This window comes from Fistularia commersonii, chromosome 7, assembly GCF_037954325.1.
Source record: "Fistularia commersonii isolate RoL2024-O1a breed Wild chromosome 7, RoL_Fcom_v1.0, whole genome shotgun sequence".
Taxonomy (NCBI): Eukaryota; Metazoa; Chordata; class Actinopteri; order Syngnathiformes; family Fistulariidae; genus Fistularia; species Fistularia commersonii.
Window position 1 is genome coordinate 16,899,007 of NC_141290.1, and position 14,924 is coordinate 16,913,930.

General features: G+C 37.3%; 1 protein-coding gene across 10 annotated transcripts in view; it reads left to right on the top strand.

Moving 5' to 3' along the window:
- The window catches only part of slmapa (sarcolemma associated protein a), a 58,885-nt gene that overhangs the window by 10,829 nt on the left and 33,132 nt on the right, over positions 1 to 14,924 (top strand). For 9 of the 10 annotated variants that reach the window (XM_086150115.1, XM_086150116.1, XM_086150117.1 and 6 more), the window contains 2 exons: positions 8,048 to 8,195; positions 9,624 to 9,696. In XM_086150115.1, coding sequence (XP_086006241.1) covers positions 8,048 to 8,195; positions 9,624 to 9,696 — 221 coding nt within the window. Of the gene's footprint in view, positions 1 to 8,047; positions 8,196 to 9,623; positions 9,697 to 11,515; positions 11,693 to 14,924 lie in introns of those variants that run through there. The other variant, XM_086150124.1, reaches the window with a different exon arrangement.

Below are 14,924 nucleotides of genomic sequence, written 5' to 3' on the forward strand. Positions count from 1 at the left end.
CCTCTGTGTATTGCCTTCTGTCATCATTTTTTTTTTCCCCCCACAAAATCAAACACAATTGATCATAACTGATTCCTAATAATGATCAGTCTACTTAATCTACAGCTGTACTCTCAGTAATCTGATTAAAGATTTAAATTGTTTGCCAGCGCTACTTTCAATATGAGAAGTACACTTTAATCAGTTGCCCTTTTTGCAGTTTTTTTGTGTACTTTTCCCCACAAATATCTGTAAGTTCCTCTTTCAAATAATGATTAAATTGCTCGCAATAAGATGAAAATTTTTGCAGATATAAACATCAAATATTAGGGGAATCTCCTTTCTGTGCCTTTCGCAGCTCCCTTGACTTAGTGCCGTGCTCCCTTTGAATCACGCTCTATTCAAAGTTTCTATCCGTTAAAAGGAGCTTATGTTTCCCTGTGTAATTTGTGTAAATGTATAAACAATGTGGTAGACCACATTGCATGTAATAAAATTCCTTTGCAAATTGATCCTTTACAAATCAAATTAAATCTAATTTCCGAGTTGTCATGAATAGTATTACATGTTTTCCTGAACAAGAAACATTCCTCATTGATGCCTGTTGCCCCCCAGTATTTTTGTTGCAGATACATTGATTGGTGTGATTAGCTGAAAAAAAAAAATTTAAATGCTTATTTCTTTTTAATGAGTTACCTTCAAAACAGAACACACAACTGAATATCTTTTTCATGTCTGGAGGAGTTACTTTGCTGTAATTCTTCTCTTTTGTCTGAGAAATGGTAAAAAGCTGACATTTCATGATGACGAGCATCATTGGGAAAAAAAAAAACCTTTTATCATATTCCAGTGTATTCTCTTCCATGTGAAGGGATAATTTTACCAGGTGGGAAGATATCCGCTGTCAATCTAAAGGGTTTTCTGCTGGGTATCACCAGCACAGGGGCCAAAAACTGCATCTGAAAACAAAGGGTGGATTATAAAGGCATGTGAAGTAGAAAGAAGGTTCCCCTTTCTTAACTGTACCTGACGCATGAAAAAGACCTTGACGTTTGGTAAGAAAAACCCAGGGCTTTGGTGTTGGAGTCTGATCTCCTTCAGCTGTTGTTTGGTTCTCTGACAGGCTTCTTCTCCTTCACAGCAGTGGCATATGAGCTTTATGGGTATTGTAGTATTCAGTGCCATCTGTTCAAACTGAGGGTGGGGGGATTTCTCAGAAGCTCAGCCAACACATAGCATTGTTTGTGCTCCAAGAGAGTCAAGTGTTTCAGTGATGAGGAGGATTTCAATTTTAAGAAAAATACTTCAAGATAAACTGCTTTTCCTTTTGAAAAAAATTATAAACCAAACAAAAAGACTGCTCGGTATGAAAAATCAATATGCACTGTATGCAAACATTGGGATAGACAATGCAATTTTTGCAGCACCACTGTGTTAAACTTTCAAACAATTGATTTTTGACCAATTGAGAACAGTTATCCAGGCTTAATCTCTCAATTGGTTCAGAAAATTGAAAGTCCTGATTGTTACATGCAAACATATAATTCTTTGACTACATTTTGTGAAATGATCTAACTGCTTTAGTGTCAAATACACTAAAGAAATCAAATGTAGAATTAATATACCTTCTCTTCTTTAAAGATGAAAAATGTGTTTGGATGACAGGCGGGTCTGTTCAGTATGGCAGTATCGTATGATATTTTTTTCAACATGCTACTTTGATATTTCTCATGCCCATATTTCCTTATGCTCAGACCTACCCTGTGAAAATGAGGTAATGAAGCACACACACAGCAGAAGAAGTTTAAGCAGGGATCCTAATCTTTTAAAGCCAAATTTTTCTAGGTCAATGGCTTTAAGAACAAAACAGGGAGTGGCTATTCTGGAACAAAATTAAACTAAAAACTAGAATGTTCAACTTCAAGACAGAAAACCTCAAATTAATAATGTACAGTATTTCGGTATGTAGTACCATTAGTACTTAATATTTCACTGTAAAAATACATTGTAACCTATACTTTGTTGCATTTATCAATGAATAGCATGCCAATACTTTTATTGATTGGAGGTTGAGTTAGACATACACAAGTCTTTGGCTCTTGTCAGAGCTGATCCATGTACCTCTATCGGATGTACTGAAATTTGCCCCACAAATATCACAGTCCTTTAGCTGGCCACTTCAAAAAATGTCCCACCAATATGATAAACTAAACACTGTCTTACTATGGGCTTCAGGTATAACTTCTTTCCATGGGTTGCTAGGTTTAGAAGTTACCAAACATCACACAAGTCGTAAAGTATGGTGAGTCTTTTGTGAATGCTGGTGACTGAGAGGCAATGTTTTTTTCTGTCTTTTGGACTCTCTCTCTCTCTCTCTCTACTAATGTTGTTTTGCTTCCCAATGACATTTACCATATACAACAGATTCATCACACAGGTTGTAGTTCACTTTCTTTGGTATGGCTGATTAAGCTATTAACCGGATATGGAGGAAATCAAATGCCTCTGTACCAGTTCTCAGATAGGACCGAGCCCTTTATAGCCAGTCTAATTATTGAGCTTCCTCACATTTTTTCAACTGGCTATAGCTAGCATTATGGATATCATGGTGTCTCTATTTTCTTTTTGACCTTACACTTGGCTTCTTCACCTCTTAGCTATTTTGAGCTGTATATGCTATATGATTAGTCATAACAGGCAACTACACTAATGGACTAGTAAAGCACCACTAAATTCCAACTTTTTATATATCCACATTATTAAGAACACTAACAGCTCAAATGTATAATAGAGCCTTATCAGCTCTGGATTTTGGGGGCCCAGATGATTTTTCATAGTCAACTGAACTATTACCCAAGTGTTACTGCATTGATTGTGGTGGTGAGTTATTATTGTCATTTTATTTTTGGTAATGTGGAACTGTACCAGCTCATCTATTTATACAGAATACATGGATTTTCATTTCAGAGATTAAAATGCACCTTAATGTGCCACCAGGGCTGATGGTATAATCGCCTGTGTTTGGTGGGGGTTAGGGTTAGTAGAATAGTAGATTTTCTCCCCACTGGCTCAGTCTGGGTGAAAATTGTAAAACTGTAAAAATTTGTGGCAATGCGTCTGCTGTGTATGAAAAAATGTATGCTTTTCCAAGTATAGCTTGAATTTTTATGTACCTACTATGGACAAGCAGAGCAGGTACATTTCATCATCCCCCTTGTCTTTTTTGGTCAACTATTTATCTTGCAGCTCTAGATAAGCCACAGCAAGACACTGTGTGCATGCATGCCTGTAAAAACCTGTGTCTCAATCCAAAGAATGACTTTCGTTGTCGTATCTGCTGTTACCAAACCAACATCAGTGGCTTCAGGTATTTGCGTTGTCATTGGTAGTGACATTTTATTTTGAGTGTTTTCACACTTACAACAGTTCCTCAAAGGTCATGGAAGTTTGTTTATTTATTGTGTAATCTTAATCACCCTAATGGAAGTAATCTTAATTAATCTTGTGTAAGTCACTTTGAAGTGTCAACATACATCCTGGTCATTAATGTCAGCTCATGCCAATGTTACCCGCAGGAGGTAAATGTTGAAACATTGGAGAAACCATCTTATTTCTTGTAAGGTGACTATATTTTTAGGTGCAGTAAAGCATGCACTGTGCTTTAAGTGACTTGCAGGGACTTAAATTCAGGCTCAGAGTTAATCTGTCAGCTGACTGCTACGACTGTACCTGTTTGTGTGTTGGGGTGGTGGTAAACTGGTATCTTGGGTTGACCTTCTGCTTTTGTTTTTAAGTGACTGTTGAGCTCTTGGGTTTTTAATGATGTCTGAAGGCAAATTATAAAACGTTTAAACACAATTATGCAGCATGGATTCAGCTGAAACAGATGTGGGAGAAGAAGGAGAGGTTGGGCAAGAAGATTGAGGATAAAGGCATGCAGTGTTTCTCTAAGAAATGCTCTGTGAGTGGGTGGAAGGGATGAAGGAATGTCAGACATCATTGAAACTGAAAGCATGGATTGGGATGACAAGTGTTGCTTTCATTATTTGGGAAAAAAAATATTCCTATTGAGAAATTCTCTACATAAAGTTCAGCAACAGTCCATTTTCATTTTTGGATTTTTTGTAATTAATGTTGAACTTAAATTGGGAATGACATTTAAATGTGACTGTATTTATCTATTTATTTAATATTGTCAAGGAATTCCCTGTTAAAATTCTGAAGTAATATGAATTGTAACATGGAAATGCAAAAAAAAAACAAACAAAAGTGACAGAGCTCTCATAAGTATTTCAAAACTCAGGTCTTTCACATCACCACACATTTCCACCTCTGCTGTTGTGAAATGTCTTTGTGTAAGCTAAACACACTTTATATTAATATGGCCGATTAATCGATGTAACCCTATTTTTACACTTGATTTCATTTAAAAAAAAAATAGGAATGTAATACTTTTACCCATGACTGCTATGAACCAGCATTTCCTTTATGTCTAGACATAATCTATGGTCACAGTTTAGAGACAGTCCTTTGGTCATAATTGAATGGAAAAGGAATAAAACCAGAGTTTTTAATCTGTGCTGTCATTTCCTAGCCTCAAAAGCTTGATTGTTTTCTGCATGTTTGCAATCTAAGAGTCTGCACACTTCCATGTATGAGTGTTTATAGACCTTCAACCAGTAGTTAGGCTGAGGGGACAGTTGATCAGGTGGAGTGTTATTATGATTTTAAAAGTACAATACCAGGATGTCTACCTGTTTTTTCACGAGTAAACATCCAGAGCAATTATGGTAATTTCTACAAAGAACGTGGTGTAGTTTTCACTGAATTTTATATATACTCTTGCTCTCTCTCTCATCTCTCTCTCTCTCTCTCTCTCTCTTCATTTCTATCCAGCCCTCTACCTCCATGCCATATTCTACCAAACTCACTGCTGCCATGCCCTGGGAGAATGATATAGTATTATTTTTCTCATAGGGTCACTTATTATTCTTATAGTGTCACTTGTATAAAATTGAAGTGCAGAGAGAATATTAACAAACAAAATATCAAGCACTCCCTAGGGCAATTTTGAATGGGTGCATATCAGAAAACATGACAAGAATATAGCTTGTCCCTACACTGGAATAACATCTAAGAGTCAGAAGGACTGTATATAGATGATTCAGCATATATTTGACCCTGTTTGAATGTTCAACACATGATGATGATCTATAATCTGTAAACGCTAGCTGTTCCGAGCAATAGTTTGTCAGAAAAATGTGATTGTAAAGGACTTAAAAGTTATCATCAATAGAATTTAGAAATTATCCGTATTGAAGGTCATTAAAAAATCATGCGTATTGTAGACTTGTGAAACTTTGGAAAATACTGCATTTTGACTAAGAAAACAATTTATAAGGAGGATTATGTTTTGGTTCTGTCACCCTCTACCACTTGTAAAGGCAATGTTTGAGTCGATCTAGTCCTTCAAATGATGATTTAAATTGTGGGTTTCAGTGGGTCATTGTACAAAGATGCTGGAGTCCTAGAGATAAAATGGTAAATGATATCACAGACAACCCCTCAGCTGAGAGTAAAGCAGCTCATAGGTGGATTACGTCATATTCTCTGTGTGTGTGTGTGTGTGTGTGTGTATGTGTGTACACATGCTTGTGTCGATGAGATGAATCCTGTATATGACGCATAGTGTGTGTGCATAAGTGTGTTGTTGCTGGGTGAAAAGCTCTAAAGTTAGGTTCCTCCCTCCCTGTCTCCAGGTTACCATGGGGACACGAGGTAACTGTCAGAGTGTGTTTGTATGCGTGTGCATGGATGTGCGCTGTGAATCGCGAGGTGTTAGTCGCTCACTGCAGTCAGATAAACAGTAAATCAGTAAGTCTCCTTGTCTCTCTCTTACTTGCTGTCGTTTTCTTTCCTTCTCAGCCTTTTAATCACCTTCTCCATCACATCATCTCAAGCCTATTTCTTTATATTTTTCTCGCGGCGATCAACAGTGTGTCTTCAGCTGATGAATGAAACTACAGGAACGGCAGACAGATCCCAGGCATTTAGATCAGATTTCGTGCTGTGTCTGTTTGGTGTAATTCTATACCTTGCTGGGACTGTCATTTCTTGCATCATGTTCATCTTTGAGTAGTTCGTGTTTAGTCTGTGCTGACTGTGCGCTTTCCCATCTTGACATGTGGTATGCATGCTCACCCTGAGTTTGCACATGTCTTCGCTAAATTAAGCATGAATGAAGTAGAGTTGTTTGAATGATTCTTGCTGTCTGTGATTGAGCTTGTGTGGTGTGTATTTATGCCCATTGTGTTCATGATACAGTACAGCATGTTTTTTTTTATGTAGTCAGAAGAGTGTTGTGCTGTTGATATCTTTATGTGTCTTGAATGAGTGAAGGAGTCACTCAAAAATTAATGTGATTGGTTAAAGAAGGCGATGCAAATGTGTTAATTTAATGGTAGAGGCAAAACTGAATAAGTATCCAAATAGACAGCTTTGAATGCATTGTCTATTCATGGATACATTCACTTAAGTGTCAGTCAGAAATCTGGCGTTCCACCACAGTACCAATGAAAAGCCAGAAGAAACTTAAAATCCTAGTATAATGTTTAGAGCTGGGTTAGATGGGAACTCTTGTTTCATGAAAAATGCAATATTCAGTAGACTTCTTCTAGATTGTCTTTAAATACTGGTATAATGACAACTGGTTAGACATGGAAGCTAATAACAAGACCACACATGAACAAAAAAGTTTTGAAAGTTTTACTTTTGTTCTGTCTTTAATAAATGTTGGCAAAAGATGGACCATCATTAGTCTGACTTTTAAATCTTAATGATAAAAAATGACCCTAAAATTTGGCATACTTTACCAGTAATTTTCAGCTGGTTATTTTGTTCAGTATTATGTAATATTTATGTGATTTTTCAGTTGCTGTAGATTTCCTGCTTATTCTGCAGGCAGTTTCTTATTAATTTTGCAAGGGGTTTTATTGATGGTTTGTGCTAATTTCTCTTTGGTTGTTGAGGAATTGCTTGCTGATTTTTAGATAATGTTGAATTGATTGTAACATTTCTCTGATATATATAAGGTATTTTTCCCATTTCGACAAATTAATGTTGATTCCTAGTCCACTGCTGTTTGTATCTGCAGGTGAAAGATATTGTCATTCCTGGTTTGAAGGAAATGCTGCTACTAAAAAAATATCATGAGTTTAATACTTGACAAATTACAATGAAATCTAGAGATTTCTGTCTCAGAGGAAAAGGACTACTGAATGATTATCCTGTGATTGTCTGGCCATTCTTATGTTGATATTTTTCCAGAATACTTGTTGGTGACCAAAAATTAAAATGCCAATCACATTAGCTTCCTCTTCACTTTTTGTAAAAGCGGCCATACTGAGAGTGCTGCTGCTAAACATTTGATGGTTGGTTTGTCAATATCATGAGAAGTGTTGTTGTTGGCAGATTGTGTTATCTCCCCTTCCTGCGTCCAGATGGTAACAGTCAGGGTTTTGCTGCTCTTTGCTGCCATCAGCAGTGTTATATACATTGGAAATGTCTATAGAATGTGAAAGTAGCATTCACATGCTACTCATTGATAATATTAGTTCACATTATATTAGCTAGTTGTATAGGATGTTTTGTCTTCCATACTTAATCTGTGTTTAGCGAACTTCGCCAAGTTTTAATTATTCACTTGATAATATTTGTTCTTTCTTTTCAGTAGCCATTTAAAACAAAGGTCATAAGAAATGTTATGGTCGAAATTATTTTTCAGTTGAAAAACATTAAAAGTCGACTTATTATCATAGTTGTTTACTTTAAATCCAAAATGACATGCTTCAGCATCTTTTGTCCGTTTTCACAGACTTACTTAAAATACGTTGGTGACTCAAAGTTTTCAGTGGCAATTTGTAAACAGACTTTCTTGCTTTATTTGCAGTCACAGCAGCAACAAAATTATTAACCCCCCCATCAAAACACAACATACAGTAATTAAGCACAAAAAAAACTTGTCCTCTGTCAAAGGGTGGTCTCTTATAAGTTTTGTATTCTGTCTCAGTTCTATTTGCAGGACACTAAAAGCAGCAACGGGACATTCATCAACAGCCAGAGGTTGAGTCGAGGCTCAGAGGAGAGTCCGCCCTGCGAGGTCCTCTCTGGAGACATCATTCAGTTCGGCGTAGATGTCACAGAGAACACACGTAAAGGTATGTGCATATAAGGAGTAAAATTACACACGCAGTTGTCAAAACTGAAGAGAATTAAAACCAGCATGTGAGACTTTATTCCAGTATCAAGGTTATTCTTGAAAAATCGAGATGCTGCTTATGAATTGTGACAAGGAATCTTGAAACAAAGTATGGTGATTAACAAAATTCCAGAATTATCGTGCTCTGTCTGGTATCTCAGAGAACTAGCTGATAAACAGGTAAAATTCAAGAGGCAGGCTTATCGGGCCGTGCAAATATGGGAATCTGAAAATACGAACATTACACAGTCTGTGTTTATTAGACGCCCATGGTGTAGTAGAGCAGGAACTGTTGCAAATGCTAATGAACACGCACACATTGCATTTGAATAGTTACTCTTGAATAAGGCTCAAGGCCCATCAAAAGGTCACAGACTGCAGACTGTATTAGACTGCGATTTAGGTCAACATTTCAGCCCCACGACTGCCTCTTTCATATGGAAGTCCCAAAGGGCATTCTTACTGCATTGACCTGATTATCTGGGGCTTCTGTCACAGGTTGAACTCAACAGCTTCGCAAAGATCCACAGTCCGTAACCTCAGTGTCAAACAAAATGGTTACTCATCACAGCTATAAACCACAGAATTTTATCCTAATGATCACCAGATTTATTAAGCTAATATTTGTTAGAGAATAGTGAAATATTTGAGACGATGCATAATGATAAAAATTAAATCATTGTACTTTTTTATGATGGATATTGTTTGGATTGGCCCATGATACGGCGTACAATACTAAAGAAAGCCCTTTTGAGTTCAAGCAAATTATCATTTCCTTGCTATCCCAGTGAATATAATAATTTTCATACTGTTTCCATCATTGTGACCATGCAGGTCATGTACAAGTGTGGAATAGTCCACATCGATTTTATGGGCTCCCTCCCTTTTGATTGTAATATCCTCATGAACTATTGAACAAGCCACTGATTGCTGAATAACTGTACACATTGGGTTGCAATTGTGCTTTCTTGGTCCTTAACAAACCTACGATAACTGTGTAATACTCTTGACAAATAAGCCCATTGAAAAATTCCATGCTATGCTGGAAAACTGTCAGCATTAGGAGAAGAAAAATAATGTGATGTGAATTTCAAGTTGTACTACCATCTTTTTTAAGAATATAACCAAAAAGGACGAAGATGTTAACTCAGCAGACCTCTATGCTTTCCAGCATTAAAATGAAGTGTAACCGGTCATTCTGTCTGATCGGAACATGATACAGTTGAACTTTTTTCCCTCCGAAAGACTGCTTAGTACCGTGTTCAGAATGTTTTTGGAGAACTAAATTATTAATCACAATCATCTCCCCTTGCATTTTGTGGCTTCAAAATTCAAGCCCCGCTAGCTGTGCTGAAGTAACATGCTAGTTTTCTGTTTTTGTCTCCAGTCACTCATGGCTGCATTGTGTCAACAATCAAACTCTTTCTCCCGGATGGGATGGAGGCACGCCGGCGAAGCGAGTAAGTATTGTCATTTCTAACAGATTTCCAAATTCCACAAGCAAATTTTCTTTTTAGTTTTAGTCATGTTAATGACTGTTACATTGCTATTGAAAATATTAACTTAATCTGTGTAACATAATGCTCAGATTATGATAATGGGTATTTGGGATGCCTGTAAGGTACATGGCTGACAAGCGCTTCAGTACTTATGGCACTTATTCAAAAACAAGACATTTGAAACCAATTCTGCAGGTACAGCAACAAAAAATGCTAGTTTGGGTTAAGAAAAAAATAAATGTTAGGCTATTAACATCTTTAAATATTTGTCACCATATGATGTGGTTTCATTGCCATAAAAAATCTACAAAATGCATTAAACAACTGAAAGAAATATGTAAAGTTAGCATTTATCCTGACAGATAACAAGCTGTGAGTAATTGATAGTACTCCAAAGCATGTCAATGGAAATGCTTGAGTACCGATGGAATTATTTTCAGTCTATTTCTTTACAGTTTGACCCCTGTGTTCTCTAGCTGTGTGTATGTGTTGGTGTTTGTAGGTGAATGCTGTTTATATCTCAATCGGGCAACTTTTACCATGCCAGGCAATTGCTTGCTGTTTAAGCTGCTGATTTTGGAATGATGTAGCAAGCTCCGATGATTTAGTCTAGTATCATCGATGATATTGTATGCATAAATGCTTGGAGCTTATGTTTGATCACAGCTTCCCTGGAGCTCTGCATTTGGTGTGCGTGCGTGCGTGCGTGCGTGCGTGCGTGCGTGCGTACGTGCGTGCGTGCTTGCGTGCGTGCGTGTGTGTGTGTGTGCGCGTGTGCGCCTGTGTGCGCGCTTTAAATGCCAGGGCATAGAATCATGGTGAGCAGTGCCATCTGCTGCACTGCTCTTTTTTTCCCTTTTTTCAACATTAATTGGGCTTGATTATTCAAGTAAACAACGATTGACCCGAACACGAGCTAGGGAAAAATCAGGAAATTATTGAGAAAAACTCAATTAATAAACAGTTGAAAATGACAAAGGAAAGAATTAATCTCATATTTTTTGTGTTAAGTATCTAACTGATATTCTGCACGTCACCTCTCCATCAATTTCAGTCTTGCCCAGTCTCTGGCTAACTGTTGATGTTGTCATGTGCAACCTTCCAGTTGTTGACATTCATTAGCTATAGATTAATTTGCTGCTGTTTTTGTTTCTGCATGACCATGAACGTTGCTGATGACAGACAAACTACTCATTTTCTCCTGTGATGGTTCATGAAAATGTATTAGAAGCACGTGGAACACAAGCAAGAAGATACAATTAGAAAAAATTAAATCAGCTCCTCATTTGAATTCTGTGCAGAAAGCATATCAAGAACTCATCTCAGTAACTGACTCTGAAGGGATGAAATCTGACCTCTAGGTGTCTCACCTCCAAAGAATTTTATGTCTAACAAATGTTGTTTACCTCAAGTCGCTGTCATGTTCAAGGCATTTCCCTTATCAGTGAACAATCACTTTCAAAATTTTCAACACACCCAAAGGGTTGTCTAACAAGAGTGTTTCACTTTCAGACATTTTCAGTGCTCTGTTTTCAATTTTGTTATGGAAAAAAAAAAGACAGAACAGTTATTGAGTTTACTGTCCGGCGGGCCATAAAAGTGCTTAAGAAGTACAGCAATATCAGAGAGTAGTGTTTATCCCCTCATTAAGTGCCAGAGCAGGTGGAGCTTGACTAGTACAAGTTCAAGGAAGAAAGTCAGCTGTTATGCTCAGAGTATGGGAGGAGCAAAGAAGAGAAAGAAAAGTTTGTGTTTGCATAAAACTTCACTCTCACTATGGAATGGCTGAGAGGAATCGGCAGCCTTAGATTGAATCTACAAGCGGCAGCAAAGTAGAAACTGAAGGATTTATTCTCTTAGAGGAGTAGCTGAGTTAGACTGAGATATAGACATTGGACATTGGACTGCCTGCCTTGACAAATCACCGGGTGACACATGAAAGAAACCGAGCTTACAGGTAACAAGAATTCAATTCAGAACATGAACTAGGTCTGTTTGGAGCAGCATACGATCCCCATCAGGTCTGGAAAATGTTGAGCGTTTAAAATATCACACTTAGACTTGAGATTTGCATTATTAAATGTGAAGCTTTTGCTGTGGTGAAGTGTTGGTTTTGTATGTAGTTAGCTGTGCTATGAGCGTTATTCTTTGCTTAGCTGTATTCTACTGGTTTGTTTAAATATACTCCGAGGTCATTGGGAAGAATTACCAGCTAAAACAAGAATGTCATGGAGCCTTACTCAATGCTATTTTTCTGAATGTCCCTAAAATATTAGAGCATACAATGTTATATGATGAAATATTACAGCACAACATGTATAACTGTTGATCAAGAGGTTGGAGCGCAGTTCTTCTAGCTCTAATTCTTAAAGCTTGTGGTAATGGAATTTAAACGAAATGTGAAGTCTTCTCACTTTTCCAAAATAACTTGGTACTGTAAATAAGGCAAACTATGCTAAAAGTCTCTCTGGACAAAACTAACTCACCAACCAGCGCTCCTGATGTCTTTTGACTGGCTACACACACCCACATTTGCGTCAGCAGATAACAGCATTGTGCACATTCACTCACCGTGATGTTGTCATTCAAACACGCTAATGCTGCCCCCCCCCTCCACCCCTGTGGGGGCTGTCATTCAGGAACTGCAGAAACTGTAGTTGCCTCTAGCCATCTTCATTCATTCACATGTTCTGTCTACATCAAAGCTGTTTAGTTAGCAAAAGGGAACTGTGACAACAAAATTCTCAAAAAGTCTCAGTTGGATATTAGGTAGTACACTCTCTGCATATTATTTGTGTCGAATAGTCTTATGGTACAATGTGCAAAACTGAACTACTTGGGTTTTACAATATGAATGAACTGGAGAACTTGTGCAAGTTGTCAGTAATAGTGTCATATTAATTTGGCCATGTGTCTTTGGCATGGAATATCCGAATCAAAAGTATATTGATGTTTTGTTTTTCACGGATTAGAAGGGAAAAGTCAGCTCGACCTAACATACATTTACCACAATGTGGTAAATGAGGCCTGTACTTATATTACCCCTACAAACTATGCCTGTCACAGGACAACACCACAAACCAAAACACACTCCAACAACGAGTACTTTGTGGACACTAACTGCTGTATGTATTAGAGAGGAACTCCTGTTAGATTCGAACCATGTCTGTCGTTTCATGGTAACACAACCATATCCTATTCTGGCAATTTTCACGTCTTCATTTTGGAGAGATGTTCAGAATGGTTTCTACCTCATGTGAGCCAGTCTCATGACCCAAAGGGCCTTCGAAGCATGTCACGGTCTAACAGAATTCAGATTGTATTTGAACAGAAACCTTAGTGAATGCAAGTAGCAGGTAAAGTCCATAAAAACAAAGATTAGTTCATCCTTGCAAATTATAATTCAATAGTCTTTTATAGTTATTTGTCTGCCAGTGCTGGAAACACATGTTCTTAAATCAAGAGTAAAAATATTTAAATGAAGCAAACACCTGAATATGCACTTCATGTGAGTTAGGCTAAAATATCATGTTTGCCATGATTACTTCTGGTTGGAGTGGAGTTTTTGCCCCCGGGGCTTATGATGATCAACAGGTGGTTGATCTCAATGTAATGTCGAACACTGTGCGGTTATGACTGACTGTCAAACCAAACAAGGGTGAAACGGCAGGACCGAAGTCCTGATCTCTGCAGTGAACCTGTATAATGGGAACTAAATCTACAAAAGTCCATTTTAGATTGTTGGCCGTGGCTTCCAAGTGCCTCCCTGTCAGTTTGCCTACTTTATACTTTGGCCTGAAATACAAAACAGCAAATACAAATGAAAGCTGGCTCCCTTCTGTGTCCCTTAATCTTTGGCCTTTGCGTCTTTTTTTTGGAATTCAATAAAAGCTGCCAAACTGAGCAGGGAAACACTTTGTTCTGTCTCCACTTGTCTTCTTCTGATTTTGCTTTGTACTTGTCCTCAAGTAGAGACATGATAAGTGTGAATTGGAATACCCAGCTGTGTCTTAGTCCAATACCGTTCGTGAGAAATAGCCAGATATTTATATATACATACCCCTTTTTCTATCTAGTAATGGGAAATGCATTATTTATAAATGAACTATGTTTTCAGCATAGTGAATATTGTTTTCACTGGTTTGACCTTTAAATAGACATTTTTTCAGGATTAGAAATTCACAAGAGACAACAGAAAAATGTTGTCTTGCATCTTTTCAGCTCCTTTCCTAGTCATTTTATGGCAGCTACTTGCTACACGATTGCTATTTTTTGTTTTGTTTTGTTTTAGAAAAGGGTACAGTTGATTCTTTTACGGGGACTTTTAAATTCATTTCCAGTTAATTTCAGATAATATCTCAATATTTTCAATATGATTATTTGTCAGTTAAGTCTCTATAGTCTAAAAGCAATCCAGTGAATCACCTGAGTCAAGAGGTGATGGGCTTAGAAACAAAATTATACCAATGTTTGAATATTGACAGTTTCAGTTTTTAAAATGATTTGCAATTTTAAATCATCTTTAAAATACAGCAACATATTGCCATCGCTGATCATGGGATTCCTCTTTTTTCAGTGTGAGCATGTTGTTTTACACCTCAGTAGCTGCTGTCTTCACCCCTGCTGCTGTTTGGTAGTTACACATTAATTACCAATGTGTGCTTATTCCTTTCATTCCTGAACTGTTTGAATCCTAAAATATCTTCACCTAAGCTAAAAGGAATCCACCAAATGGAACCAGAGTAGCTAAGGGCAAGTCTTCAGAGATGTTGAATTGACACATTGCAGTACATATTCAACCTTAAGGTGATTTTTTTTTTAATATTATATATAGTTTTTCAGCTAATATGATGGATTGACAAGTATTGGGTAAAGTACACATGTGACTAACACTGTAACCTTGGTTACTTAGGACTTGATTGCAAGTTTTTTTTCATTTTTAGCTTGTCACCGTCTTGTCCTTGTATGTCTTTGCTGCTGCTGCTAAACAATTTCCCAATTACGGGATCATAAAAGTACATCTCATCTCATTAAATTTGCCTGACTGGTGTGCTGGAATTGTTGATTTAACATTGACTCAGGGTTCTTCAAAAGTGTGCAGCTTTGGAGGGGGGGGGAGAAATAAAATACAAGCAAAGAAAAACTATGTGTTAATAAGTACTGCCCTAGAAATGCATGAGACCTCTGTG